Source organism: Lampetra planeri, chromosome 29 (genome assembly GCF_965212315.1).
Source record: "Lampetra planeri chromosome 29, kcLamPlan1.2.h2, whole genome shotgun sequence".
Classification (NCBI taxonomy): Eukaryota; Metazoa; Chordata; class Hyperoartia; order Petromyzontiformes; family Petromyzontidae; genus Lampetra; species Lampetra planeri.
The window spans coordinates 12,401,585-12,427,721 of NC_136135.1; the positions used below are offsets into that span (position 1 = coordinate 12,401,585).

Below are 26,137 nucleotides of genomic sequence, written 5' to 3' on the forward strand. Positions count from 1 at the left end.
GAGACGTGAGAGACGTGGGAGACGTGGGGGACGTGAGGAGACGTGAGGAGACGTGAGAGTGGTGTGAGAGGGAGTGCGAGCGGAGTCGGTGAGTGAATGGGAGAGAGGAGAGAGTGGAGTGAGTGAGTGAATGGGAGAGAGGAGAGAGTGAGTGAATGGGAGAGAGAAGAGAGTGAGTGAATGGGAGAGAGGAGAGAGAGAGTGAGTGGAGTGAGTGAGTGATTGGGAGAGAGGAGAGAGTGAGTGAGTGGAGTGAGTGAATGGGAGAGAGGAGAGAGTGAGTGAGAGGAGTGAGTGAGTGATTGGGAGAGAGGAGAGAGTAAGTGGAGTGAGTGAGCGAGTGACGGGCGAGGGTGAGGAGTGGCAGGTGAGTGTGAGTAGAGCGGTGAGGAGGAGGTGTGGGGTGGAGTGAGACGCTCCCTCCAGTCTATCATCAACGTATTCGACCAGGATATTTATCAGTTAAACATGTCGGCTTTTGCGACCAATATTATTCATAAGGGTTTTTGGGTTAGATCGCGTAAGTATAAATGTGTCGTAACCCTCCACAACATTTATCATTTACTCTCCAACACACCGGTGGGCTGAAGTAGTAACTAACTGGCGCGTTGTTTTCGTGACAAACCTCACTGGCTGTGTCGGGTGGTGGAGGGTTACGACACATTTATACTTACGTGATCTAACCCAAAAACCTTTATTGTGAACAGGATATTTATCTCCACCGCCGTATCATCTGTCAGGAGATCTTCCAGGATTATCTATCGGATCCACCTGGAGGAGATCAGTGAGGCGCCCTCGAGCCGGGAGTCATGGGAGCCATGGTGAGCACTGTCTCGACGCCTCCCCGGGGAGGGCCCTCGTATGAAGAGCCGAGTGGCCACGCCGTCTGCAGTATGACGAAATCGGCGTTCAGCGCTCCCGTGGTTACCGTGGTGGCGAGATGTTAACTCCCTCGCCTGGTATGCAGGGGGTCGTGGGTTCGATCCCGACCCTGACGCCTGCTGTATATTTGGTGTTTGCGTGTCTTTCTCCCCGTGGTCGTGTGGATTTTTCTCCAGATCCTGCGGTTTTTTTACCTCCACATTTAGAATGAACATCATGCTTTTAGTGTATTTGTGGCCAGGTCACTTCTGAAAAATAGCTATACAGCTCAGTGGGCCTTACCTGGTAAAATGTAAATAGGTAGTTATTCTGCATTGTCCCAGCCTGTGTTAAATCTTATGAGGACAGAGACGTTTCTCTCGATCTGGGTTTGTCCATGAGAACTCAGTTTCAAACGTCTCCATGTCTTCTCCATGTTCACATTGTCATCGACATTCTCATCTGTTCTCCCTTTCGCACCCTTTACTGAGTTGGTGAGCCGATTTATACCAACAGTTCCTAATTAGGATACCAACAGTTCCTAATTAGGAACTGTTGGTATAAACATTGTGGAGAAGTGACAGCACTTGCCTTGTGTGTGTGTGTGGTGACTGTGCAGGATAATGAAGAGTTGAGGCTGACGACTGAGGAAGAGCTGTTGTTGAGCGCGGCATTCGACGAAGATTTGCACATTAGCCTGTCGCGGTCTTATGAGTCGGACGTGGAGAACCTTCAAGAAAGGGAATACCAAGAGGAGCTCCTCAAGAGAATTAACTTCAACCAGCGGCAGCTCAACCACAAACGCATCGCGGGCTCGAGCCAGTCTCGCGAGTCGGCGAGCAGCACTGACTCGGGCAGCATTGCCCTCCCTCCGCTACCGCACGTGGAACACATGCACGGCAACGACCCGGGGAGCGAGCGCGCAGCGTGTGGAGGGCACGGAGTTCGTGGGGGGCATGGAGCTCATGGTGGGGGGCACGGAGCTCGTGTAGACGTAAACGCGCTGCTCCAGAAGGATAGCTTGGATTACGCGTCTGACGAGGAGGAATCCACCACGGACACCGACGCAGAGGAGCAAGCCGTGGTGGGATTCGTGGACGGCGGCGCTGATGACATTTCCGAAGACGGCTTGGGATTTGAAAACGACTTCATCAGAGACGCCTCGACGCCCTTGCAGAGAAATCACGATTCTGTGCACCTGAGCGAGTCCCAAGGAGACACGTCGGAGTTCGGCTCCAGTGATGAGATTATGCCGCGCAGCGTGAATCCCGATGGGCAAAACGAACACGCAAGAAAAATGCGCGGTGCACATTTGGGACCAACTGAGAAAGTGGCCAGTTTTAGTAAAGTTAAGTTTGCGGAGTCCGAGTTAAAATATAGTTTATCCGTGGACGAGAACCAGCAGCAGCAGGTGGCTCAGAGGCTGGGCACCCCATACCACGCAGAGCACAAGCAGGAGGCACGGGTAATCGAGCGTCACGAAGGACCAGAAGATCCGAGAGATCGTCGACATCACAAGAGAGAGGTCGCAAGGAACTCGAGGAATAAGCTGCCTGAGATCGTACGTGACGGGGAACCCCGCAGGGAGAAGGAGCATTTGCTTGTGGAAGAACACACGGCAGAGGAGAGCGATGAATATTATCTCAACGGAGTGAAGCAAGATCCCTTGCCCGGTGCTCCGAGACGGAAAAGGAATCGATCCAAACCGCCGGAGCGTATGGCCGTGACAGATCAAGGGAGGCATGACAAGTCAGTGGAATTCCAGTCCAGGACAGGCATCGTAGCAAGGGATGTAGAGAGCTCTAGACGGGTCACACTTAAGCATCGTTCAAAAATACCCGTACTGATGCCTGAACATCGGGATCACAGTGAAGGAGAAGAATATGAATCCCTTCATTCTGCAATGCAAGAAGAGTACAACAATATGCTGCTACGTGCAGCAGCGCAGAAGCCACCAGGTGATGGTTTTGCAGAGCATCCTAAGCAAATCCATTCCTTACACAGAAACAATGAGGCAACTGCACAATCAGCAGTGCACGACAAAGAGCAGACAGACGATCGTGACCAGGTTACAATTAGAGATAAGACGGTGAACCCAGCACCACCTCATTTTTCGGAACAAAGGAAGGACATCTTGGAGGCGAACAAACAGAATCTTGGGAGGAGGCCTCAGAAGCAGTCCTCGTACCTGCAGATGCACCGGAGACAGTGCGGAGACCCCGCAAAGCGCGTAAGCCTCTGAGCCGCGAGCTCGTTGCATTTACGGTTTTTGTTCTCTTACTCATACTCTTAGGAGTATGAATCCTTGCAGTCACGAAAGCTTCAAATCTAGAATGTTGTTCTCTTGTTGGAATCCAGGCATCCGCCCGCAATGGAAGTCGAGTTTTTTTTTAGTTCGGTGAATGGATGGCCTCAGCGTAGAAACCAAAACCGTCATATGCCGAGTACTGTAACTTCCAGTGCTAAGATATAGAGTATAAGTACTTACATATATAACACGTAGGCTTTTGCGACAAATATCCATAATAAAGGTTTTTTGGGTTAGACCACGTAAATATACATGTTGTGGGTTTAATCTCAAACACACCGGTGTGCTGAAGTAACTTATTGGCACATTTTTTTTATGTGACAAACCTTACTAATTGGCCGTGTTGAGTGGTGGTGGGAAGAGGAGTACCTTTAAATACTCTTTGGTTCTTTAAATACACATTTGTCGTTAACCCACCACCACAACCTTTTGCAGATTGTGGTGGTGGGTTTACGACATTTATATTTACGCGTTCTAACCCAAAAACCTTTATTATGGACTTAGATATATATTTTATTAATCGTACCAGGTGGCTGAACGGCAGAGTGTGTGGTTCGCACTCGGAAGGTACAGTATATGAATCCCTGTAAGTAAAAATCCTGGGGGGACGATGTCAACCCCCAACCACTCTGTGGGAAAGTTCACAGTAATTGTCCTATGGACAGTCTTGCCCCTGCCATAGGAATGGCTCAGAGTTGTTTACAGAAGATGAGCACCAATGCCACAATGCTCATTTGAGCAGCAGGAAACCACTCTGACTTTTAAGAACTGCTTCTATATCACAGTAGTGATATTCATCGTTGCAGCGTATGTATTATTTAATTTAATCTGAGTGGGTCAGTCATTCCGGTGAATGCTTGTCCTTCGAGATGTTAACTCCCTCGCCTGGTATACAGGAGGGCGTGGGTTCAATCCCGACCCTGACGCCTGTATATTTGTAGTTTGTGTGTCTCTCCCCGTGGTCGCATGGATTTTTATCCGGGTCCCCTGGTTTTTCCCTCTACATTTTTAATCAACATGCGTTTAGAGAATTTGAACACTATACATTTTCATGTGATAAGCCACTTCGTTTGGATATCGTTTGTGGGCCTTACCTGGTAAAATAAAAGTAGTTTTAAGTATCGATTTAAAGCTTTCGTGACTGCAGGGATTCATCTTGGTTCTTTCGGTAAAGTCACGTAGAAGGGAAGTAATAAAAACATAAAAATAAAACATAAAAAAGTGAGAATGATTTTATTTTATTATGTTTTATTTTTATTATTTTATTACTTCCCTTCTACGTGACTTTACCGAAAGAACCAAGAAGATAGTTTTAAGTAGTTTCGTTTTCACGTTCTAATTTTTCTTTGAAATTGGACCAAACAGAAACTTCTGTGGAAAAGGCAGGAGGAGCAAAGCGCCGCCACCACCACCACCACGGCGCTTCGTAGCATCCACAGCGATACCCAGGAGGAGGCCGAGTTCCCATCTCCCGGCGCCTTCCCCGTGCACAGGTGAGGGGGCAGTCTCCGTGAGGGCACAGAGTGTGAACGCCGTGCGGCTCCTACGGCTGCGCTTGTTTGTTTATAAATTTTTCATTATTGTAAATTTCCACATGATAAGCAATTTCGTTGAGCTATCATTTGTGGCCAGGTCGCTTCTGAAAAAGAAGCTAATAGCTCAGTGGGCGTGACCTGGTAAATAAAAAAATAGTTTACTTAAATTTTTGAGTGATTTGTTTACCTTTCCTATACCCTGCGCTCCTATCGTGTTTTTGTATTGTTTGTTGTTGGAACGTTCCGACTTGCCCCTACTGGACATCTGTGAAAAATAGCTTTATAGCTCTTCGGATTGCTCCAGTATAAATAAATATTATGATTCTGATAGCCACGCCGAGTCCGAGAACAATTTTTCAGAACGATCCTGCATTGGGTTTTTCTTGTAAGATATTATCAGCCACCAATTAATGATGAGTTGTGTTTATTATACATGTGGTGAGGAAACCGGAGCACCCGGAAAAAACGCACGCCTTGTGCGAGGGGGCAACACTCTATCCTAGCACAGATGTAAACAGATGACGATTAATCCGGATGCTGTACCGCCTTCTCCTGGCGAGCCATGGCATGGCACCTCCTCGACGCGCACGGGAAGGGAGTTTCACAACGTCTATGTGTGTGGTGATCCACCAACCCTCACTGCTGCTTCCGCACAGCGCTGGATTACAGCAGCCATGTGCAGCAGCATCGCCACCACTGATGCCCCCCGCCCTGAGTGACAAGGCAGGAGAAATGAAAAACAAGGCGTGGACCAATGACTTTCAAAGACAATGCATAAATTATCAGAGTATGTTTTTTGTTTGCATTCTGACCACAAGTATTTTGGTTAATGCAGACATGATTCCTTGTAAAAGGTTTCATTTTGGTGTTTTAACGTCTTAACACCTGTTTTGTTGCCAGGAAAAAGGGGAAAATTATTCTCAAGGTGGCTAAAGTCGTGCCTTGTCTATACAGTTTGTTGAACTTATTTCACACCGTACGTAGCCAACCGTGCTAATCAGAGGTGCAGGGAAAGGACAACAAACTAAACACAAGAAGCAGTTCTAAAGAAATTAGTTTTCAATCGAGATTTCTTGGGTGACATTCAAGCAACGTCCGCGTCCTACTGCGGGTATTTTAAAAGTTAACCCCCGCTTAACAAGTGTTGCGTTACTTTTAAATTATCAAAGCACCACATATCTGTATTTGAAATGCTGTTATTTGAATACAATAATATTGTACATATCGTGTTCTGTTATAAACGTTGTGGGGAATTCCTCAAATCCAGATCAGTAAATTTTGTATTAAGTGCATTTTTATCATATTATCTGCAAATTCCATTTCCTCTTATCCGCGTGTTATTTTCGCTAAAAACACCAATGAGAGGATGAATTTGCCGATCACCTCTTGTTATCGGTGAAACATCGGATGAATTTGGCTGTGAATAACAGTACTGTTGATGAATTGCTTGAGGAATGGAGATAATATGGGATGTGGCTAGGATGGCTGCAGGAGAGAGGATCTCAGCTGTACTTGTCGTCCAATGGAAGGTTATGAGTTCAAATCCCGGTTGGCATTTGACTCAAATTATCATCTCTTCTAGGAGCACCTGTGGTTGTTGTATGTGGGAGATAACTTTGCCTTGCGATGTTGTTCTTACAAACAGGAAGCCGGAGAGTACGAACCAACATTACAACTTCTCCCAAGCGAGTATCTTCTCGCACGGCCACCCGAGCAACGCCGATGGAAGACACCAGTTTCCAGGACAGCTTCCTGCTCAGAGCCACCGCGCAGTGGCCACGCGTTCCTCGCCGGCCGACAAAATCCATGCCGGTATGAACCCCACGCTGCAGTATCACCAGTGGGGCGACGCGAGCGCCGAACTTGGGCAAATCCCCATCGGTTTGCAGCACCGTGCTCTCTACGGGCTCATGCAAGGGGTGTTTCTGGACAATGCCGGTCATGCTTATACCTACTCGCAAGTTCCTGGCTACGTACCTGGGCAACCCATGTTCCCGTTCGGAGCGCACGACGAGACGTGGCCGTCGAACCCGTCGAGGGACGTTCAGCCTCGGGGAACAGCATTAGACGCCGGAGGGGAACTGTGGACGCACGGCCCCACAGGGGGCGCGTGGCCAGGTAGAGCAAGGATCTTGCATCCTGTGCTGTACGATGCCCTCCCCGACTGGGACGTGCCCTGCCTAGCTGAGCAGCAGCAGCATGAGGATCTGGCTCTCCACGCGCGGTCGTCGCCGCTCGTAACGCGCTGCAACTCGGACGGATGTTTGGACAGACTGCAGACGCAGCTGAAAAACTATAAGGTAAGTGCGCCGTGTTACGATTGTATGGAAGTTACAATTTGGTTGATTTTTGGCTTAGGCCACGTAATGTATCCGGCAAAATTTTGTCGTGAGACCCTCCGCTGCCAAATATATAAAATTGTCACGTACACAAGCGTTTAGTGCCCCTATTATTGTTTCAGCTCACAACCAAATTTTGCAAATAGATACGATGTCTTGCTCAAAACTGTGTCAAGCAGAATAACCGTGTGACCTGACTGGACTTGTGTTTTTCATAAAAGTTTTGTTTTTCTACAACACTTGCATTATCAAAAACAATATACATCTCGGCAACAAAACAGGTGTTAAGATGTTAAAACACCAAACTGAAACCTTTTACAAGGAATCATATCTGCATTAACCACAATGCTTGTGGTCAGAATGCAAACAAAAAACATGCTCTGTTAATATATGCATTGTCCTTGAAACTGATTGATCCACACCAGAGACAGCTTTCTTTTGAGCCTCATCTCAAACGGTGTTAGACCAGAGGACGTGTTTTAACATCTTAACACCTGTTTTGTTGCCAAAAAAAGGGGAAAACCCTATTATCATATTTTGGTACTGGCAAAGGAGGTCCCATGAAATATACGTCTCACTAAATCCATCTATAGTCAGTGTTCAATATATTCCATAGGTTGCTGCTCAATTCGTGTATTTTTATAACCAGTACTGAGGCAGGAAGGTTAAAAAGGGGTGGGGGTGGTTAGGTAGGGGGGGTGGTTAAAGTATAAACTTTGTTACCAGGTAATACGTACTGAGCTGTAATGCTCTTTTTCAGAAACGACCTGGCCACAAATGATAGCTCAACTAAGTGGTTTATCATGTGAAAATGAATAGCAGCTAAATACTCTTAAACGCATGTTTCTAAATGTGGAGGGAGAGACATGCAAACTCCAAATTTACAGGTGTCAGGGGCGGGATCGAACCCAGACCTCCTGCATACCAAGCGAGGTAGTTAACATATCACCACCGCGGCAGTTAGGTATGGGGGGTGGTTAGGTATGGGGGGGTGTTGAGTATGGGGGGTGGGGGTGGTTGAGTATGGCTAGGGGATAAGCTGCGTGAGGAGGGCATCGGGCTAGGAGCTAATTGTCTCTGCGGTCCAGCCATCATACACTTCCAACGTGCCGGTCAAGCCACCAGACGCAATCTCTAATGTGGAGTTCCCACTGCAATAGATTCTCAACGTCACTGGGAGATAAATGAGCTGTTTATTGAGACTGTCTCAGGTCGTCCAACAGTGCCTAATATAGCAATGTAATGGGGTATAAAGACTATCAGCTTGTATTATATCAAAATGTTCGTGACAGGAATGGAATAAAATGCTATGTCCATGACTCACACATCTGATGTTTGCTTTCAGGAATATACACTTCAGGATTATAAAAACCTCAAGCAAGACATTAAACTGGGAGGCCTTGGGCCAGATTGCACCTCTGTTAAAAAAAAGGTTTGTTTATCAAATAATTTATTTTGCACTTCCATATCATCACCGTCCATCTAACATTAGTATAGAGTCTCTAGACCCACATCCAGCAAGCTGACCAAGCGGCCAAACAGCCTAATGTAGAACCACAGAGCTTGGGCAATAGTTGATAGCTCCGGTTCTGTGCGCATTACAATGTCCATGATTGACGCCACTATATATAATTAAACATATTAATTGCATGTAACTTTACAGTGAATGCGAAATGAATATCACTGTGTACACACTATTTTGGAGATGTAAAAGGGATTTGTATTAAGTTCTGATAATTTCCACTGACTGTTCTAATCACTGAGATGATTGATATTTTCTCCGCTGATTGTTATGCTTTTATGTTCAATCCAACGGTTTAATGTCCTTACAATTATATTTTATCAGATTAAGGTGGGCTGTCTGGGGGCTGTCGGGGGGTCCGACACAGTTGCCATGGTGGCACGATGTTAACTACCTCGCCTGGTATACAGGAGATTGTGGGTTCGATCCCAACCATGATGCCTGCTGTAAATTTGGAGTTTGCGTGTTCTCCCCGTGGTCACGTTGATTTTTCTCCGGGTCCTCTGGTTTTTTTCCTCCACATTTAGAATCAACATGCGTTTAGAGTAATTGGCTATCAATTTGCACGTGATAATCCACTCCGTTGAGCTATCATTTGTGGGTAGGTCGCTTCTAAAAAATAGCTATACAGCTTAGTGGGCCTTACCTGGTAAAATAAGAAAAAAAGTTAATATATGCTCCGATAAATATGTAGTGAGTTAAACTGAGACGCAGACTTACTCTTGGAGGCAACACATTTATTTACCACCAACACACGGGGTAACTGCCCCTTAACAGGATAACTACACTAATTACAACGTAACTGCTACAACAGACCAGGTCCAACAGCTCGGCTCCAGGTCCATGTGTGTGAGACTTGTAGAACGTAGGACATAGACGAAGGTTTCTTCAGGATGAACAACAGAGCCTGTCCCTCTGGGGGACCCGGCTTATATTCTCTGCAGCGTGGCCGGCTCCGCCCTTGGCCACGACCATCTTCCAGAATCCTCGAGCAGGATCTGGACCCCAACACGTGACCTACCCCGAGCCCCACTTGGGGCCCCTTTGTAGACTTAACCGGTCACGTGTCCTCTGGGGTCAACTAGAGTGTCACGGCCTTTAGTAATCCCATTTCCATGGCCGGCACTCCCACACCCTATCCTGTAGGGGCCGGCACTGCAAGCCAAGTGTGGTGACATCCAGCGCTATCGATCAGCGCTCACCGAGCCCCTCTAGGGCCAGTACTGCACCCACATCCTAGTGGTGTCCGCGATGTGAATACACCGCACGCCATGCCTCTCTAGGGCCGGCATTATTACAAATACAAGGCTTGATAGTTAAAAAATATATCACAATGTACATTTTTATCCAGGAAAGCCTTCAGGGGCCACATGCCCAGCCACGTCTCGGCTCTGGCTTGGCTGTGAACTCAGCTCGGTAATAATCGGCGTGTGAATTTCCATTTAAAGCTTTCGTGACTGCAGGGATTCATCTTCTTGGTTCTTTCGGTAAAGTCACGTAGAAGGGAAATAATAAAATAATAAAAATAAAACATAATAAAATACAATTCTCACGACATTTCGGCCACAACGCAAGCAGCCGTCCTCACATCTGGCCACATGGCCGGCCTGCTCTAGACCAATTCCTCGACCACATCAATTCCATACACCCAGCCATCAGATTCACCATGGAAGTCGAAAAAGGTGGCAAGCTACCTTTTTTGGATGTCCTAATTAAAAGGAGACCTGATGGCTCAATGAGCCACTCTGTCTACAGGAAAGCTACCCATACGGATGCTTACCTAAAACCGGATTCCCACCACCATCCATCCCAGAAGAATTCCCTCATCAAGACTCTACACCATGAAGCCCAATGCATCTCCGACCAGGAACACATTGCCAGTGAACTCAAGCACGTACGCCAAGCTCTTAAGGCTAATGGTTACTCCAACTACACAATCCACAAAGCCATCACTCCAACCATCAAGAAGGATCCGGTTGAGGAGCCATTCAAAACCATCACCTTACCCTACATTGCGGGGGTCACAAAAAAGATCTCCAAAATCCTGAATAAACACAAGATCCAGGTCCGATTCAACACAGTACATAAAATCCGTGATCTGGTCCCATCTGTAAAAGATGTGGTTCCAGACATACAGTACCCTGGCATCTACAAACTAAGTTCCCTCTGTGGTAGCAGTTACATTGGAGAAACCAAACGACATGTCTCAGACCGCATCCGTGAACATAAAGCAGACGTGAAACACGCTAGGACAAACACCTCAGCCGTGGCAGATCACTGTTACAATTCAGTGGGCTCACATGCCATTGACTTCTCCAAGACAGAGGTTCTCTGCAAGCCATCTGGCTACCATGAGAGATTCGTTCATGAGGCGATCCAAATATACAAACACAGAGACAATTTCAACCGAGAAGATGGATTCTGGCTCAGCAATCATTGGAAGGACGTAATAAACCATTTCGGATCTTAACTGATTGTGTTCACGTTTACGGTGACTTTCAGACTGCAGTCCACTCACTGGCATTGACTATATATCTTTTGTATTCTCCGCAGGGAATAGAGTCTTTGCTCCGCTGCAAGTCCCCTACCACCACTCTCCCATTGACATATTTCGTTGCTTCCTCTTAGTACCTTTCACGCGACGGTCAATGGTATAGTGTTTAGCAGATTGTATAATAATAAATAGTATAAAAGTGTAATGTTTAATATAATGTATAAGGTAATTATACATCGTAATTGTATAGTGAATATACAGCAGTGTGGTATACAGTAGGGTGGGTAGAATAATACATAGTGTAATATTACAATGTATAGTCTAAGGTATAGGGTGGTATATAGTAATGCAGTATATAATTTAATGTTGGGTTTGTCTATGGCAGTATATAGTACGGGGTAGATCCGTGTGATGCAAGGAAAAAGTTTAGCTGGAGGCATATATTTTTGGGACATAGAATTGTAATGTATGACTTACTGTTAGTAGCTCACCTTATTGGAGAGTATATTTAGTATATTGATATGGATGTAGTTTATATTTTAGTTTTTTATGTGGTGGTTTGCTGCTGCAGCCCCTTACTATTAAAATTCCTTCCCTTTATTACTGCTAACCCTACCTCCTCCCTTTTTTGCTGCTAATCCTACATAATGCAGGGGCATAATGACTTTGAGACCCCCCCCCACCTCCTACGCATTCCACAAGTAGTGACTAATCCCATATCTGCATTTTCCATAAATATGCTAAATTCCTCTGTTGATATGCAAATTCCTTTGTCAAGGCGCTCTTCCTCCCCTAACCCAGCTTAAATATACGCTGCCAAGCTTGGTGGTGTTCATTTAGACGCTGTCTTTCCGATAGACCTGTTCTTCACCTGACGGCTGCTTGCGTTGTGACCGAAACGTCGTGAGAATTGTATTTGATTGTTTTATTTTTATTATTTAATTATTTTCCTTCTACGTGACTTTACCGAAAGAACCAAGAAGATGAATCGGCGTGTGGTTAGACGCTCGTGCGCGTCACTATTTATTTGGCTGTGTCAGATGGAGGGTTTTGCGACAGAAATTTGACTGGATCATTGCACGGCCTAACCCTGACATTTTTTTGGAATCGGAATATCGGCTGTGAAACCACCTCTACGTGCTACTCTACAATCGCTCAATTTGGTCGCGAGATTTGAAAAAGCAGCGACTTTAGGTATGTGCGTACAAATCCATCAACAAGCCTCGCGTGCACTACACACACAACCAATGCATTTATTGTGTATTTTGTTGCAGTTGGAGAAAATCAGGAAACAACAGAATTATGCAAAACTTGTACAGGAGCAGAACCGCTCGCTGCTCGGGAGGCGAGGAACAAGGGCCCCAGTGCACCCCACCTCGGCGCCGGAGGGCGACAGCAAGTCCCGCAGAGAGCAGGTGACACCACGTCCTCCACTCTCGCGGCACACGCCCCTAGGGGCGCCGCGGTGGCGAGATGTTAACTACCTCACCTGGTATGCAGGTCGTGGGTTCGATTCCAACCCTCACACCTGAATATTTTGAGTTTGTATGTTCTCTCTGCGGTCGAGTGGATTTTTCTCTGGGTCCTCCGGTTTTCCTTCCACATTTAGAATCAACATGCGTTTAGAGTCTTTGCTGCTATAAATGTCCACGTGATAAGCCACTTCGTTGAGCTATCATTTGTGATCGCCAGGTCACTTCTGAAAAAGAGCTACGTAGCTCAGTGGGCCTTACCTGGGCAGATAAAAAAGGCATGTTTTAATGAGCCACGCTGCACAGTGCGATGCACGTGGTGACACCCGATTCCCCGTGCGTTGTGTCGCAGGCGCTGGAGTACGCGCGCAACGTGCCCCGGCCCCGCTACAGAGAGGCACGCGGGGAAGCGTCTGCTCCCCACGGGGAGCGGCGCGACTCCCCCACCAGTTCGACGGCACTCGACCCCATGCAGGCGCTGTTGGATGACCTGAGACAACGCCACGAGCAGGACAAGCAAGCCGTTGCGGCCTTCAGACTGCACGCGCCCTGACGACGCCCTGATGCCTGGATGGGCGCCCCAACTCACGCACTGCCATGTGGTCTAAATCGTCGTAATTCGTGGTGGTGGCGACACTCGTGCCTCACAGCAACAAGGGTTCGAATATTTCAAGAGCCGCAATGCATGTGAATACGAGACGGTCCTTAATAAATAGCGTGACAAAGCAGTCCTTAAAGAGTCGCACGTGGCTCCAGAGCCACAGGTTGCCGACCCCTGGCCTGGGAGCTGCCAAACGACAAAGCCGACCGAGATCAATGTGTGTGGTGTTCTCCATTTATTGCTATACATCCGTCATCTCGGGGCGGCAGGGTGGTGGCACCGTGACACTCGTGCCTCAGCAAAAATGGGCTTGAATTCAATTTCTGACTCTGGCGCCTGTCTGCGTGGAGTTTTATTGTTTTGAACGTTGTGCATGGGTTACTTCCCAGAGCTAAAACAATATCCCAATGCAAATAAATGCCTATAAATTACTCAGTTGGGATTACACAGCAGTTATATTGCCCTCTGCTGCAAAAATGTTGGTCAGACCCTTCTGAAAGAGTCCAAGACTCAGCAAGGCTCTAGTGGATAAGCAAGCAAATTCAACAAAAGCCACCACCACTTCTTACAATCCTGAAATCTACAAATCCATCTCGGACGCATTCCATTCCTTGACTGCTACTCTGGTGTTCTTTACTAATGTCCATCGTCCCTTCAAGCAATATTTCCAGCCTAAGCCCTCTTACTTTTCTTAGCAGTTTCGATGGTGCCACTAACCTATGTATGTTCTCGAATCCGTGTGTTCTTGTCTCTATATAATTTCAAGCGTGCATCTCTCCACGCTTCTTTGCGCCCTTTTCAGTTTACTTTTGGTCGCCTACACTTCCACGCCTGAATGTTCAAAATGTTCAACCCAGGTCTACTCTTAGATAATCTAAAAGTAACTTACTTGCATTACACACTTCCTCAAGTGGGTATTTTAACATGATTACACATTTTTAAACGTGTTATATTCTTACACGTAGGGATGTGGGGTACGTGGGAGTGAAAAGGCATGAGGATTGCACGACCCAAGGGCCACAGCTGTGAGGTTGAGCCGGAGAGGGGCGATGCGTTGATCAAAGCAGTACCGGTCCCTCACCCCTCCCAACACCCCTTCCCCCACCCCAGTCTCCTTTGTTCCATTCTGAGTCTATTAGGCTTAGGGCACGAGTGACTTAAATTATCCACTTCAGGTTTTTTAACTTTTGAACAGTTTCCTAAATTTTAATTTATAATCAAGTTACTAAATACTGTGCTTTTAAAACGTCCAGGTGGCTCATCGTCCCGCTGTATACCGACCGCAGCCACCGCTGTTGATGGTACAGATGGTGCCGTGGTGCCATGGTACCGCAACAAATCAATAGCCGCATGAGGGTGGGCACGCATGGGGGGTGAACACAAAACTGCCGAGTCAAGGCAAGACCTTCAGACATCACGAGGGTGGAGAGTGGCACTGCCAGTGTAAATATGAAATCCATTTCCCCATTATTGTAGAACGCGTGGGGTTTGCGGAGGCTTGGAAACATTGCAGGGTTGATGCTGAGAGCCGTCGCTGCAAGACGTCCAGGCCTGATGACCGATGTCCAAGGGTCTAAAATCACCACGAGAAGGCGTTCGCATTGACTCAACTGTGGGTTTATGTGAATGCAATAGAACACAATTTATAATAATTTCTCATTTCATTCTCAGTGACGTATAAGTGGTCACAGGAATCATCACTAGATCTGCGAGGTCAGTACTTGCAGGTCACAGGATTTTGTGTGAATTTCAGTATATATCCGTGATGGCATTTCCCACAGCAATACCGGTAAGTTTGGTTTTATCCAATAAATGATGCGATGGCTCAGCATTGGTTTGGACAGATTTCAATGATTGTGGGATGAACAAGCATTCGGGTTACACCGACGATGACTCATCAAACTGAACACGTCGAGGGAGTGAGAAGGGATGACTCTCCATGACATCACAGCGATACACTCCGCTACTCCTGATGCGGTTACTTGGCTTGACCACCTGAATGTGTAATTGTAGTTGTTGCTCTGCATCTACATCAGCCATACGAAAGAATACTCTCTTGGTCTGCCCGCAATGTTAACAGGACAAGAAACTCGGGGTCGACTTGAGCATGTTCATGACCTGAGCTCTGCTGCTCGCACTTAGGTCCCTGAGCGCCTGGGATCGCGTTGTGAAATGTGCAGGCGACATCAGATTGAGACCTTTGTGAGAACCTTCCTCATACAGACGGGAGCCGTCTGCACTGAGCGTGTTCTGTTGAAACATCTGTAGTTGAAACATTTGTAGTTGTGTGACAAGTGAATTAGAATGTGGCTGTCGACAGAACACCATCATAATGTGAATGTTCACACAAAAAGACTTGAGGCCCATATTCTCTGTCTCAGCTCAGCCGGCTCTGAGCAAGATCATAGATCAGGATTTCCATGGGCCGAGCCGCTCATTGCAAATTTGGAAGCAACTGAGTGGCTCAAGCCTAAGCCGAGCCACATGAGGCTGTTAAAGACTCGTCTCTGCACAAAGTTGAAGGTGACAGGTTAAGGAATTTAAGAAATATGGAAAAGAGCAAGGGTCGCCGATACTGCTGTGAGAGCAAAGGGAATAACAGTGGAATTGGGCAGGACACATCATGAGACAACTGACGAGTGATGAGAGAAACGAATGGAGATGGAGAGAATGGAGAAGCGGAAGAAGAGAGCGGGAGAGATGGCCGAGTGTCCACGAGTTCACTAGAAAGCGCCCGCACGCATGTGTTAAGGCCGGTGTACGTAGCAAGGGCAGTCGCATTCGTCATCACGTTGCGAATGCACACGAGTGGAATGTGATTCGGTCTCACAAGCATCCTGACTTGTCGATGAGTGGCGGCTCCCTCGGTGTTGAGCGAAGCCCTGGCCTAACAGGACGCCTGCTTTACTGGGAGCGCCGTTCTCTTGGCAAGCTTGGGCTACGATCGTGGCGGCAGAGTTTGAGGGCTACGCTGCGCCGATGACTCCGCGTGAGAATGAAGCGGCGCTAATATGAGTGATTGCAAGGGAGTGGCGGCTGATGTCCAGCGTGGAGGGGTGAGAGTGAGCAATCTGTTGAGGAGCAGGAGGCGGAGGAGTGGGGCTCATCACACCAAGTGCCGAGACAGCTTGAGCGGGAAGTTCTCTGTGATGAGGTGGTCATCTTGCAGGATGATGACGATGTTCACTTCAAACTCTGTGAACAGACGTACAGACAAAGACAAAGATGCCCCACATAGCCTTAGAAGACTGTAGGAGCAAGTGCTGTTAGCGAGCGCCTATGAAAGCCAGCAAGCCACACGAGGGGGAGTGGCCAACACCACGCCTGGCCGCCTTTGTCTTCCAAGTAGCGATGTTTACACACCGCAGAAGGTACTTATTTGAGGCTGAGTCGACCTAGGGGAGGCCTAGGACTGGTTCAGATAATCGTCACTGGTGTTGGCCGTGAGCAGGAATCGAACTCGGGTCGCCGGGTTCGCTACACTAGCGCTCCCCATAGGCGTACAGACGCACACACACGTAGCTATCTGAAGCATCAAATTACCCACGAGTGGGTTATTGCATCGCAGGACCATGAGAGACGGCGAGGGCTTGAGGCCTTCATCCAGCAGTGGATTAACCATGGCTAGTGATGATGCATAAAGTATAGAAAGTAAAACCAACGTTTTTTTGTTTCATGCGATTTTAGTCAAAAGTACTCCCCCCCCCCCCGCAAATTTTTACATTTTGTTCATGCAATTTATTCAGAAGATTTTGATCACAGTGGCCAAATGGGCTTCCACCAGCTGAGCACAGGTTCAAAGCGTTAAGCAGCCAGCAATAAAGAGCACTTTCAGAGTTGTAATAGATAACAGTTAATATTCTTTGGGTCTTTCGGTAAAGCCACGTAGATAGAAAAAATTATCAAAATAATAACAATACCACGACGTTTTGATCGCAACACAAGCAATCGTCTTCAGGTGAAAAAAGGGGGAAATCTGCCGAGGCAGGCTGTTAATAAAGGTTTAGAGATGGCGGGGTAGCTAATGTTGATGTAGGAGAGAGGTCTCCGTAACCTGCAGTAGGTCTACACCAATCAAAGAGCTGTTTACAAATGGCTATTTGTTCTCTCTGCCTGTGTCCTCTCCTTGAAATTTCACACTTAAAATTCTAACTTAGCAAATTTTGAAACACGTAATAAACCAGGCTATGCGTTAATTGTGTGTTAACCGACTTTCTGTGTTGTATTACATCACATTTCGATAATTTACTAGGTTATTTAATTTTCGTGTGCTTGTCTCCTAATTTTCAGGCTTGCCTCCCGTGCCGCGTTTGTCCTAATTTTCAGGTTTGCCTCCCGTGCCGCGTCTATCATCTCACTTACAATAGGAGTACGATGGCGTGCACCCATTGATCTCCCCGCCCTCTCCCTCCCCCCGTCCCCTCCCCCTCCTCTCTATATTTAAGGGACCGTCACAGAAACGACCATCTCTTTGTGCCGATTTGTGTCCTCTCTCTGTGTGCCGTTGTTATGTCTGTCTGCTTGTATGTCTGTCTATAGTTTTCTAGTTAGATTTTTGTTGCTCACACAGCCGATTTGTGTCCTCTCTCTGTGTGCCGTTGTGATGTCTGTCTGCTTGTATGTCTGTCTATAGTTTTCTAGTTAGATATTTGTTGCTCACACTTAAAATTCTAACTTAGCAAATTTTTGAAACACGTAGTCAACCAGGCCATGCGTTAATTGTGTGTTAACCGACTCTCTGTGTTGTATTACATCACATTTCAATATTTTACTAGGTTATTTAATTTTCGTGTGCCTGTATACTCCTCTCTATGTGTGCCGTTGTGATGTCTGTCTGCTTGTATGTCGGTCTATAGTTTTCTAGTTAGATTTTTGTTGCTATTTCTTTTATGCCTGATGATGATTGCTTGTGTTGCAATCGAAACGTCGTAATGTGTTGTTTTATTTTGATTTATTATTTTATTTTTAGACGTGACTTAACCGAAAAGAACCAAAGAATGTTTACAAATGGTTTAGAGATGGGCGGGGCAGCTAATGCCAATGTGGGGGAGGTACTACAGAGCTGTGGGGGGTGGCCATTGTATTGAGAGATTAGCATGTCAATGTAAGAAATTTGAAGTTCGGCGAGAGCTTGGACAGCGCAGTGGCCACATGGAGGTGGAAAAGAATGGCAAGCCGCCATTTACTAACACAGCTAACGGTGGCTGTGTTAGTGAATGTGTAAGGGATCTGCGAGCACCCCTCACGCACACGTACCACGCAGACATGAAATCTCCGCACTCAGTATAACACGCACCAATCACACGCAGAGAAATACACTAGACGGGGGTCAAGGGTTAGAGGGCACTGACGTCACCCGGACCAGGCGTGCGAGGCGAGGATGTGTATTGGGAACGAGGGTGGAAATGGAGGGTTTAAAAGGGGCTGTGAGACGCGTGTTCGGGGTTGGTTTTGGAACGAGTGTGGCTGTGGGTTGAAGAATAAACCAGTGCGTAAACCAGTCTCTGACCCCTCTTCAAATGTAACTCAGAGAGTCGAAAATAACTGCTAGGTAGGATAGGAACATCACAGCCAGTTATGACCTAAACTGGTTAATCACGTCCTTCCAACGATTGCTCAGTTTGTACCCATCTTCTCGGTTGAAATTGTGTCTGTGTTTATATATCTGGATGGCTTCATGAACGAATCTTTGATAGCCAGTGGGTTTGCAGAGTACCTTCATCTTAAAATAATGATCAGCTGAGGTATTGGTCCTACCGTGTTTCAGATCTACCTTATGTTCACGGACCCGGTCCCCAATGTAACTGCTGCCGCAGAAACAGCTTTGTTTGTAGACACCGGGGTATTGCATGTTGGGGATCGCATCCTTCACAAAAGGGTTCAAATCACGAATTTCATGCACTGTGTTGAATCATACCTGGATCTTGTTTGCTCATGATTTTGGAAATATTTTTGGTGACCCCTGTTATGTATGGCAAGGTGATGGTTTTGATTGGGTCCTCAGATGGTTCTCTCCCCACGGTTGGGTTGATAGCTTTACGGATTGTGTAGTCCGAATATACATTATTCTTGAGGGCTTGGTGTACGTGCTCCAGTTCACTGGCTAGGTGATGATGGTCAGAAATACAATGAGCTCTGTGGTGTAGAGTTTTGATGAGGGAATTATTCTTGGATGGATGGTGGTGGGAGTCAGGTTTTAGGTAGGCATCCGTATGGGTGGCTTTCCTGTAGACAGCGTCCCATTGAGCCATCAGGTCTCTTTTCGATTAAAACATCCAAGAATGGTAACTTGCCATCCTTTTACACCTCCATGGTGAATTTGATAGCTGGGTGCATGGAATTGATGCGGTTGAAGAATTGGTCCAGAGCTGGTAGGCCACATGGCCAGATGACGAACGTGTCATCTACGTATCTCTTCCACAAGGAAGGACATAGGGTGGATGCCTGGATAGCATCTGTCTCAAATTTCTCCATGAAAACATTGGCTACAACTGGAGATAAGGGCGAACCCATTGGGGTACCTTCAACTTGTTTGTAGAATGTTCCATTCCAGGTGAAGTAAGTGTTGGCGAGGCAGTGTCTAACCAGGGCTGGTACATCAGCATTCAATCCTTGTTGGACCAAATCTTTAATGATTGCAATGGTGTCAGGCATAGGAACTTTGGTAAACAAAGATACCACATCGAAACTGGCAAGCAAATCACCTGTAGATAGTGAAATGTCCTTAATGGAAGATATCAAGTGAGCTGAGTAAAGCTGAGGTGGTCTTACCAGTGAATGGTTGCAAGGTCTCAGACAGAAATGTTCCCCTTCTCTTTTCACCTCAAGATGATTGCATGTGTTGCGATCAAAATGTCGTGATATTGTTATTATTTTGATTATTTTTTCTACGTACAGTAAAACATTGGATTGCAAGTAACTTGGTCTGTGAGTGTTTTGCAAGACGAGCAAAATTTGTACTTACATATTAATTCGATAAACGAGCGAGGTCTTGCAATACGAGTACTGTAGTACGTACAGTATATGCTTTGTCTGCCGAGTGTCACGTGATCACCACTGAGCTGATGGTTCTTCTCTTTCCCTCGCTGCGGGATTGTGGGTAATCGTCTCCCATGCTTGGTCTCAGTCGGCGTGCCTCACTCGTATAGTCAACATTCGTGCGAGCGTATACTGTTTACTATAGTGTTGTGACCACGTGTGTGTGCGTAAAGCATTTTTTTATTTTGTGTCCAAGTGTAGTGACTGTTCTTTAGTAACTGTACTGCAAGTGAAAGTCCTCCTACACAATAACCATCCTCTCCTCTCTCATCTCCCTCACACCAGCCACGATTAAATGTAATTAATACATTTGATTACTTTATATTAAATTTAAATAATAAAAATAAAAAAAGGTATTTTGTATTAATCATTTTATATGAATACAGTATTTTTGGGTTGTGGAACGAATCATCTGGGTTTCCATTATTTCTTATGGGGAAATTCGCTTTGATATACGAGTGCTTTGGATTATGAACACGTTTCCGTAACGAATTATGCTCGCAATCCATGGTTTTACTGTACGTGGCTTTACCGAAAGACCCAAAGAATATGAATTCCTGCAGTCATAAAAGCTTTAAATCAAGATATAACAGTTGATGTGTATATTAAATTGAGCAAGGTTATTATAAGACCTTGGGAAAGAGAGACGATAGGGAATTCCAACATGGAGCAGTGCGAGGGAATAAGCAGTAAGAGAAGCATGGTGACCTGCAGTGTGGCGGTGGTGGAACATGGTGTGCCACGGTGGCGAGATGTTAACTACCTCGCCTGGTATACAGGAGGTCATGGGTTAGATCCTCACCTTGACGCCTGTATATTTGGAGTTTGCATGTTCTCCCCTTGGTCGTGTTGATTTTTCTCCAGGTCCTCCGGTTTTTCCCTCCACATTTAGAATCAACATTACGTATTTGGCTGCTATAAATTTACACATTATAGGCCAATCTTGATTTGAAGCTTTTGTGTCTGCAGGAATCTATACTCTTTGGTAGAAAAATGAAAATATATATATATATATCACGACATTTCGATCGCAACACAAGCGGTCGTCCTCGGGCGGAATTTTTTTTATAATAATCCAGCAGTGGAACTGCTGAACCAGGAAGAACACAGCGAGAGAGCTGTTACAACAAGAGGTTATATATGTTGACCAAGGGCAAGCAGCCGGGTGCGATCTGAAAAGGAATTCCATCCCCGCCCGCAAGCACGTAAGTTGTGTTAATGGGGGAGATTAGGTAGAGAGAGATTAGCGAGAGATTAACATGAAATTAGCTTCCGTCGCCGCATAAGAGTATCGTCCCCGCATATGCGCATAGCAGCAGTGTTAATGGGAGATTAGCACTATGTTGATGGGAGAGATTAGGCAGAGAGATTAGGGAGATTAGCAAGTTAATGTCATGTCTATGTGTAACACATTTCACTGTCGACAGATGATTTGCTTGTCAGTTTCGATGTAGTCTCTCTGTTCACCAAGGTACCTGTACCTGACATCATAGCAATCATAGAAGACTTGGTTCAACAGGGACTGAATCCTGATGTACCAACTTTGGCCATACCTATACTTGCTTAATCTGGAATGTTACATTCCACAAACAAAATGAAGGTACCCGTATGGGTTCTCCCTAATCACCAGTGGTAGCGAATGTTTTCATGGAGAAATTTGAAACAGATGCCATCCTGACATCCACCCTACGTCCTTCCCTGTGGAAGAGATATGTAGATGACACTTTCGTCATCTGGCCACATGGCCAGCCAGCACTGAACCAATTTTTCAACCACATCAATTCCATACACCCATCCATCAAATTCACCATGAAAGTGGAACATGATGGCAAGCTACCATTCCTGGATGTTTTGCTCGAGAAGAGGCCTGATGGCTCGTTGGGACATTCCGTCTACAGAAAAGCCACCCACACGGATTCTTATCTAAAGCCCGATTCCCACCACCATCCGGCCCAGAAGAATTCCCGCGCCACCTAGCCAGTGAACTGGAACATGTACAGCAAGCCTTCAAGATGAATGGATACTCAGACTGCACAATCCGCAAAGCTGCAACCCCAACAACCATCTGAGGACCCAATCAAAACCATCACCTTGCCATACATAGCAGGTGTTACCAAAGGGATTTCTAAAATCTTAAACAAACATAAGATCCAGGTCCGATTCAATACAGTACACAAAATCCGTGATTTGATCCCATCTGTGAAGGATGTCATTCCTGACATACAATACCCTGGTGTCTACAAACATTGGGGAAACGAAACGACATGTCTCGGACCGTGTTCACGAACACAAGGCAGATTTGAAACACGGCAGAACCAATACCTCTGCCGTGGCTGATCATTGTTATAACGCAATAGGCTCGCACGATATTGTTTTTTCCGAGACCAATGTACTCTGCAAACCTTTAACCGAGAAGATGGTATAAGCTGAGCAATCATTGGAAGGACGTTATTAAACAAGCCAAGTCGTAACTTGCTGTGGTGCTTCCATCCTTCCTGCCGTTTTGCTGTTATCTCCAACCCTCTGAGTTGCATTGCCCTGTTAGGTGCCTCTGCATTAACGGGCTGGGGTCTCACCAACATGGTCACCTCTGTTCCCTTAGCCTCGATGTATCGATGGTTCTGGCTGTGTGATGTGGTTTGTGTCTCACTGGCGTGACCACCGTTGCGGTGGTTCTCTCGCGCTTGTCTCTCACAGCGCAGTTGGCAGCGCCGCAGCTTGTGTTACACATAGACATGACATTAACTTGCTAATCTCCCTGCCTAATCTCTCCCATCAACATAGTGCTAATCTCCCATTAACACTGCTGCTGTGCGCATATGCGGGGACGATACTCTTATGCGGCGACGGAAGCTAATTTCATGTTAATCTCTCTCGCTAATCTCTCTCCCTAATCTCCCCCATTAACACAACTGACATGCTTGTGTGCGGGGATGGAATTCCTTTCCAGCTCGGACCCCGCCTGCTTGCCCTTGGCCAACATATATAATGTCTTGTTGTAACAGCTCTCTCGCTGTGTTCTTCCTGGTTCAGCAGTTCCACTGCAGGATTATTTAATTATTTATCCCGCCTGAGGGCAACCGCTTGTGTTGTGATCGAAACGACGTGATACATTATTTTTAATTTTGTTTTTCTACCTACGTGACTTTACTAAAAGAACCAAAGAGTACATTATAGGCCATTTCGTTGAGCTATCATTTGTGGCCAGGTCGTTTCTGAAAAAGAGCTGTATATAGCTCAGTGGTCCTTACCTGGTAAAATAAAAACTATTTAGTTTACTCGCCTTTTGCCCGTCCAAGGACGGGTGTATTGCAGTAAATCTGAAACTTGCAAGCGAAAAGCAGACCGCGACGTGATATTCATGAATATTAATGAGGGGGGAGGGTGCTCCATGTGGAGTAACGTCACCTACTCATGATTATTAATGAGGGGGAGGTCCATGTGTAGGACGTAACCTGTTCATGATTCATCTTCTTGATTCTTTCGGTAAAGTCACGTGGAATTGAAATAATATTTTATTTTATTATTTCAATTCTACGTGACTTTACCGAAAGAACCAAGAAGATGAATCCCTGCAGTCACGAAAGCTTTAAATCGAAACTGTTCATGATTATTAATGAGGGGGGCTGGTCGACGTGGAGTGACATCACTGCACACAGACATTCTTGGCTCATTATAGTAGATAATAATGGTGGGGGTGTCCATTTGGAGGATGTCACCTACTCATGAATATTAATGAGGGGGGCTGGTCGATGTGGAATGACGTCACGAGGATTAAGGACAGACATTCCTGGGTGATTATAGTCGGTACAGTGGTACCTTGGTATACGTCGTTAATTCGTTCCAGAAGGTAGGACTTATACCGAAAATGACGTATACCAAACTAATTTTTTCCCATAAGAAATAAAGGGAAAGGAAATAATCCGTTCCAGAGTATAAGAAATGATATTTTATATGGCATATTATACATTAATGGGGTTGTATAAAATAATTTAGACACTACTTATTACTAAAATGCATACATTAATTACAATAAATCCATAAATAAAAATAAATTGAAATAAAAATAAAATTTAACATCACTTTACCTTGCCGAGAGGAGTTGAATGAATTCGCAAAAAATGTACGTTCAAATAACAAAAAACACGTGAAAATTCACAGAGAGTTATAGCAAGGGTTGTGCACTGAACGAGATCTACAGGCAGACTGAGGAGCGGCGCTTTGTTTCAGTCGTGAACGGGGTATACGCGGGTATGCGGTGACTCATCCCGACCCATACAAGTTCTAGCAAGCGCGTCGTATCCCAAGCAAGACGTCGTATCCCAAGACATTTTTTCTCTCCTCAAAACACGACGTATACCAAATTCGACGTATTCCAAAGCGGTCGTATACCGAGGTATGACTGTATGTGATAGTGTGGACTCAAATTAACCGTCTTTCTGCCGTAGCAGTCACGGCGTCCACCACTAGGTGGCCACACTGCATACAGGAGGACGTCCAACGGAGAGGAGGACTGCATGCGCCAGATTTGAGGCATTGTGTCACCGTGGCTGAAATAACCAACCACTCATGACATTCCACCACAGTGGACAAGGCACATGGGAGTTGGGTCGCTGACCAGCGCAGGAGGCGGCCTGGTGGTGACATGCTTGCTTCGCAGTAACAAGTTCCTGGGTTTGATTGGGGTGGGTTGTCTCTCTGCGTGGAGTTTGTATATTCTCTCCCCCTGTTCTGCACGGGTTTCCTCCGGCTTCCACAGATTAATTCCACCGTAGCTACCTCTGATTAACATGGTTGGCTATTTACGGTGCGAAAAAAATTCAACGTATATACAACTAAAATAAAAAGCCTACGATGTAACTGGTATTGGTCAAACATCCCAAAGCTGAAAAATTACATCAGAATTACAGCAACAACGGCCCCTACTGAGAAAAACTTGTCAGGAACCTCCTGAGAGTCTTGAGACTCGTTGAGGCTTTCCTGGGTAAAGAAGTGGTGTAGTAGTGATAATAGTAGTAGTCGTAGTAGCTCTCACCGATTTTAAAGTTGGTGGTCTGCAGCGTGGGGCAGGTGAAGAGGCGTGGGAAGACCATGTGGATGGGGATGGCGACTCCCCGGCACACGTCTCCCTCGGCGATCTGCAGGTTCTGGATCTCGGTGGCGTCGCGCGCGTAGCCCTCGGCACAGCCTGTGGGGGGAGCGGGGGCGCCGCGACAGCACGACGCAACAGCACGCCCCTCTCTCAACTCCCTCACGCGCTCGCACGTCGCGCGGCACGCGACGCAAAAAACACAAGACAGGGTGAGGTGTGATCGCGGGAGACGCGCGGCCGTCAGAACGGGCAGCCTCACCGCAGGTCTCCACGCGCACCAGCTGCACATCGATGCTCTTGAGGGGGAGGTCGCAGTGCTCCACCAGCAGTTCCCCACACAGCGGCCGCGTCACCTCGCAGTTGGTGGTGTTCAGGCAGCCCTTGATCAGGAAGTTGGGCAGGGAACTCTTCTGCGAGGCGATATGTTGCACCTCATTGGGGACGATAACAACTTTACGCTGCGGTACAGATGCCGCTGATGCGGTGAAACGGTTAGCAGCGCGCTGCACTCCAACGGTTCGATTTTGTCTCCAGGTGAGTTTCTGAAATTCGCACGCCTCTGTCCACCCACCCAGCAGTCTAAATGGAGGTGGTGGGACAGCGTGAGCAGTGGGACTGGACTCTTCACGAGGAGCGCTGGAAAGCGTCCGTCATGCAATCAACTGCAGTCATGAGGGTGACTCTAGATCAGGGGTCGGCAACCAAAATAACAATAGGAACCATTTTTTTCGAATTCGGTAAAAAAATCCAATATTTCAAGAGCCGCCAATGCATGTCAATACGAGACGGTGGTCCTTAATAAGCCACAGGTGGCTCCGGAGCCGCAGGTTGCTCTCGATGGAGTGTGAGGAGGGTGGGTGGGTGGTTAAATGGAG

At 46.5% G+C, this 26,137-nt stretch overlaps 2 protein-coding genes across 10 annotated transcripts in view; one reads left to right on the forward strand and one right to left on the reverse strand.

The window, feature by feature from the left end:
- On the forward strand, nucleotides 1–15,466 carry JHY (junctional cadherin complex regulator). The gene is made up of 7 exons (XM_078608293.1): nucleotides 1–821; nucleotides 1,481–3,091; nucleotides 4,535–4,662; nucleotides 6,350–7,004; nucleotides 8,389–8,475; nucleotides 12,334–12,474; nucleotides 12,884–15,466. The coding sequence occupies exons 1-7, from the start codon at nucleotides 810–812 to the stop codon at nucleotides 13,082–13,084; spliced, it is 2,835 nt and encodes a 944-aa protein (XP_078464419.1). The 5' UTR covers nucleotides 1–809; the 3' UTR covers nucleotides 13,085–15,466.
- VPS26C (VPS26 endosomal protein sorting factor C) overlaps nucleotides 14,734–26,137 on the reverse strand; it is a 19,809-nt gene continuing 8,405 nt past the window's right edge. For 3 of the 9 annotated variants that reach the window (XM_078608302.1, XM_078608299.1, XM_078608300.1), the window contains 3 exons: nucleotides 25,522–25,672; nucleotides 25,206–25,358; nucleotides 14,734–16,327 (listed from right to left, as the gene is read on the reverse strand). In XM_078608302.1, coding sequence (XP_078464428.1) covers nucleotides 16,239–16,327; nucleotides 25,206–25,358; nucleotides 25,522–25,672 — 393 coding nt within the window. In that variant the 3' untranslated portion in view covers nucleotides 14,734–16,238. Of the gene's footprint in view, nucleotides 16,328–17,570; nucleotides 21,051–25,205; nucleotides 25,359–25,521; nucleotides 25,694–26,137 lie in introns of those variants that run through there. The other 6 variants (XM_078608301.1, XM_078608294.1, XM_078608295.1 and 3 more) reach the window with 3 other exon arrangements.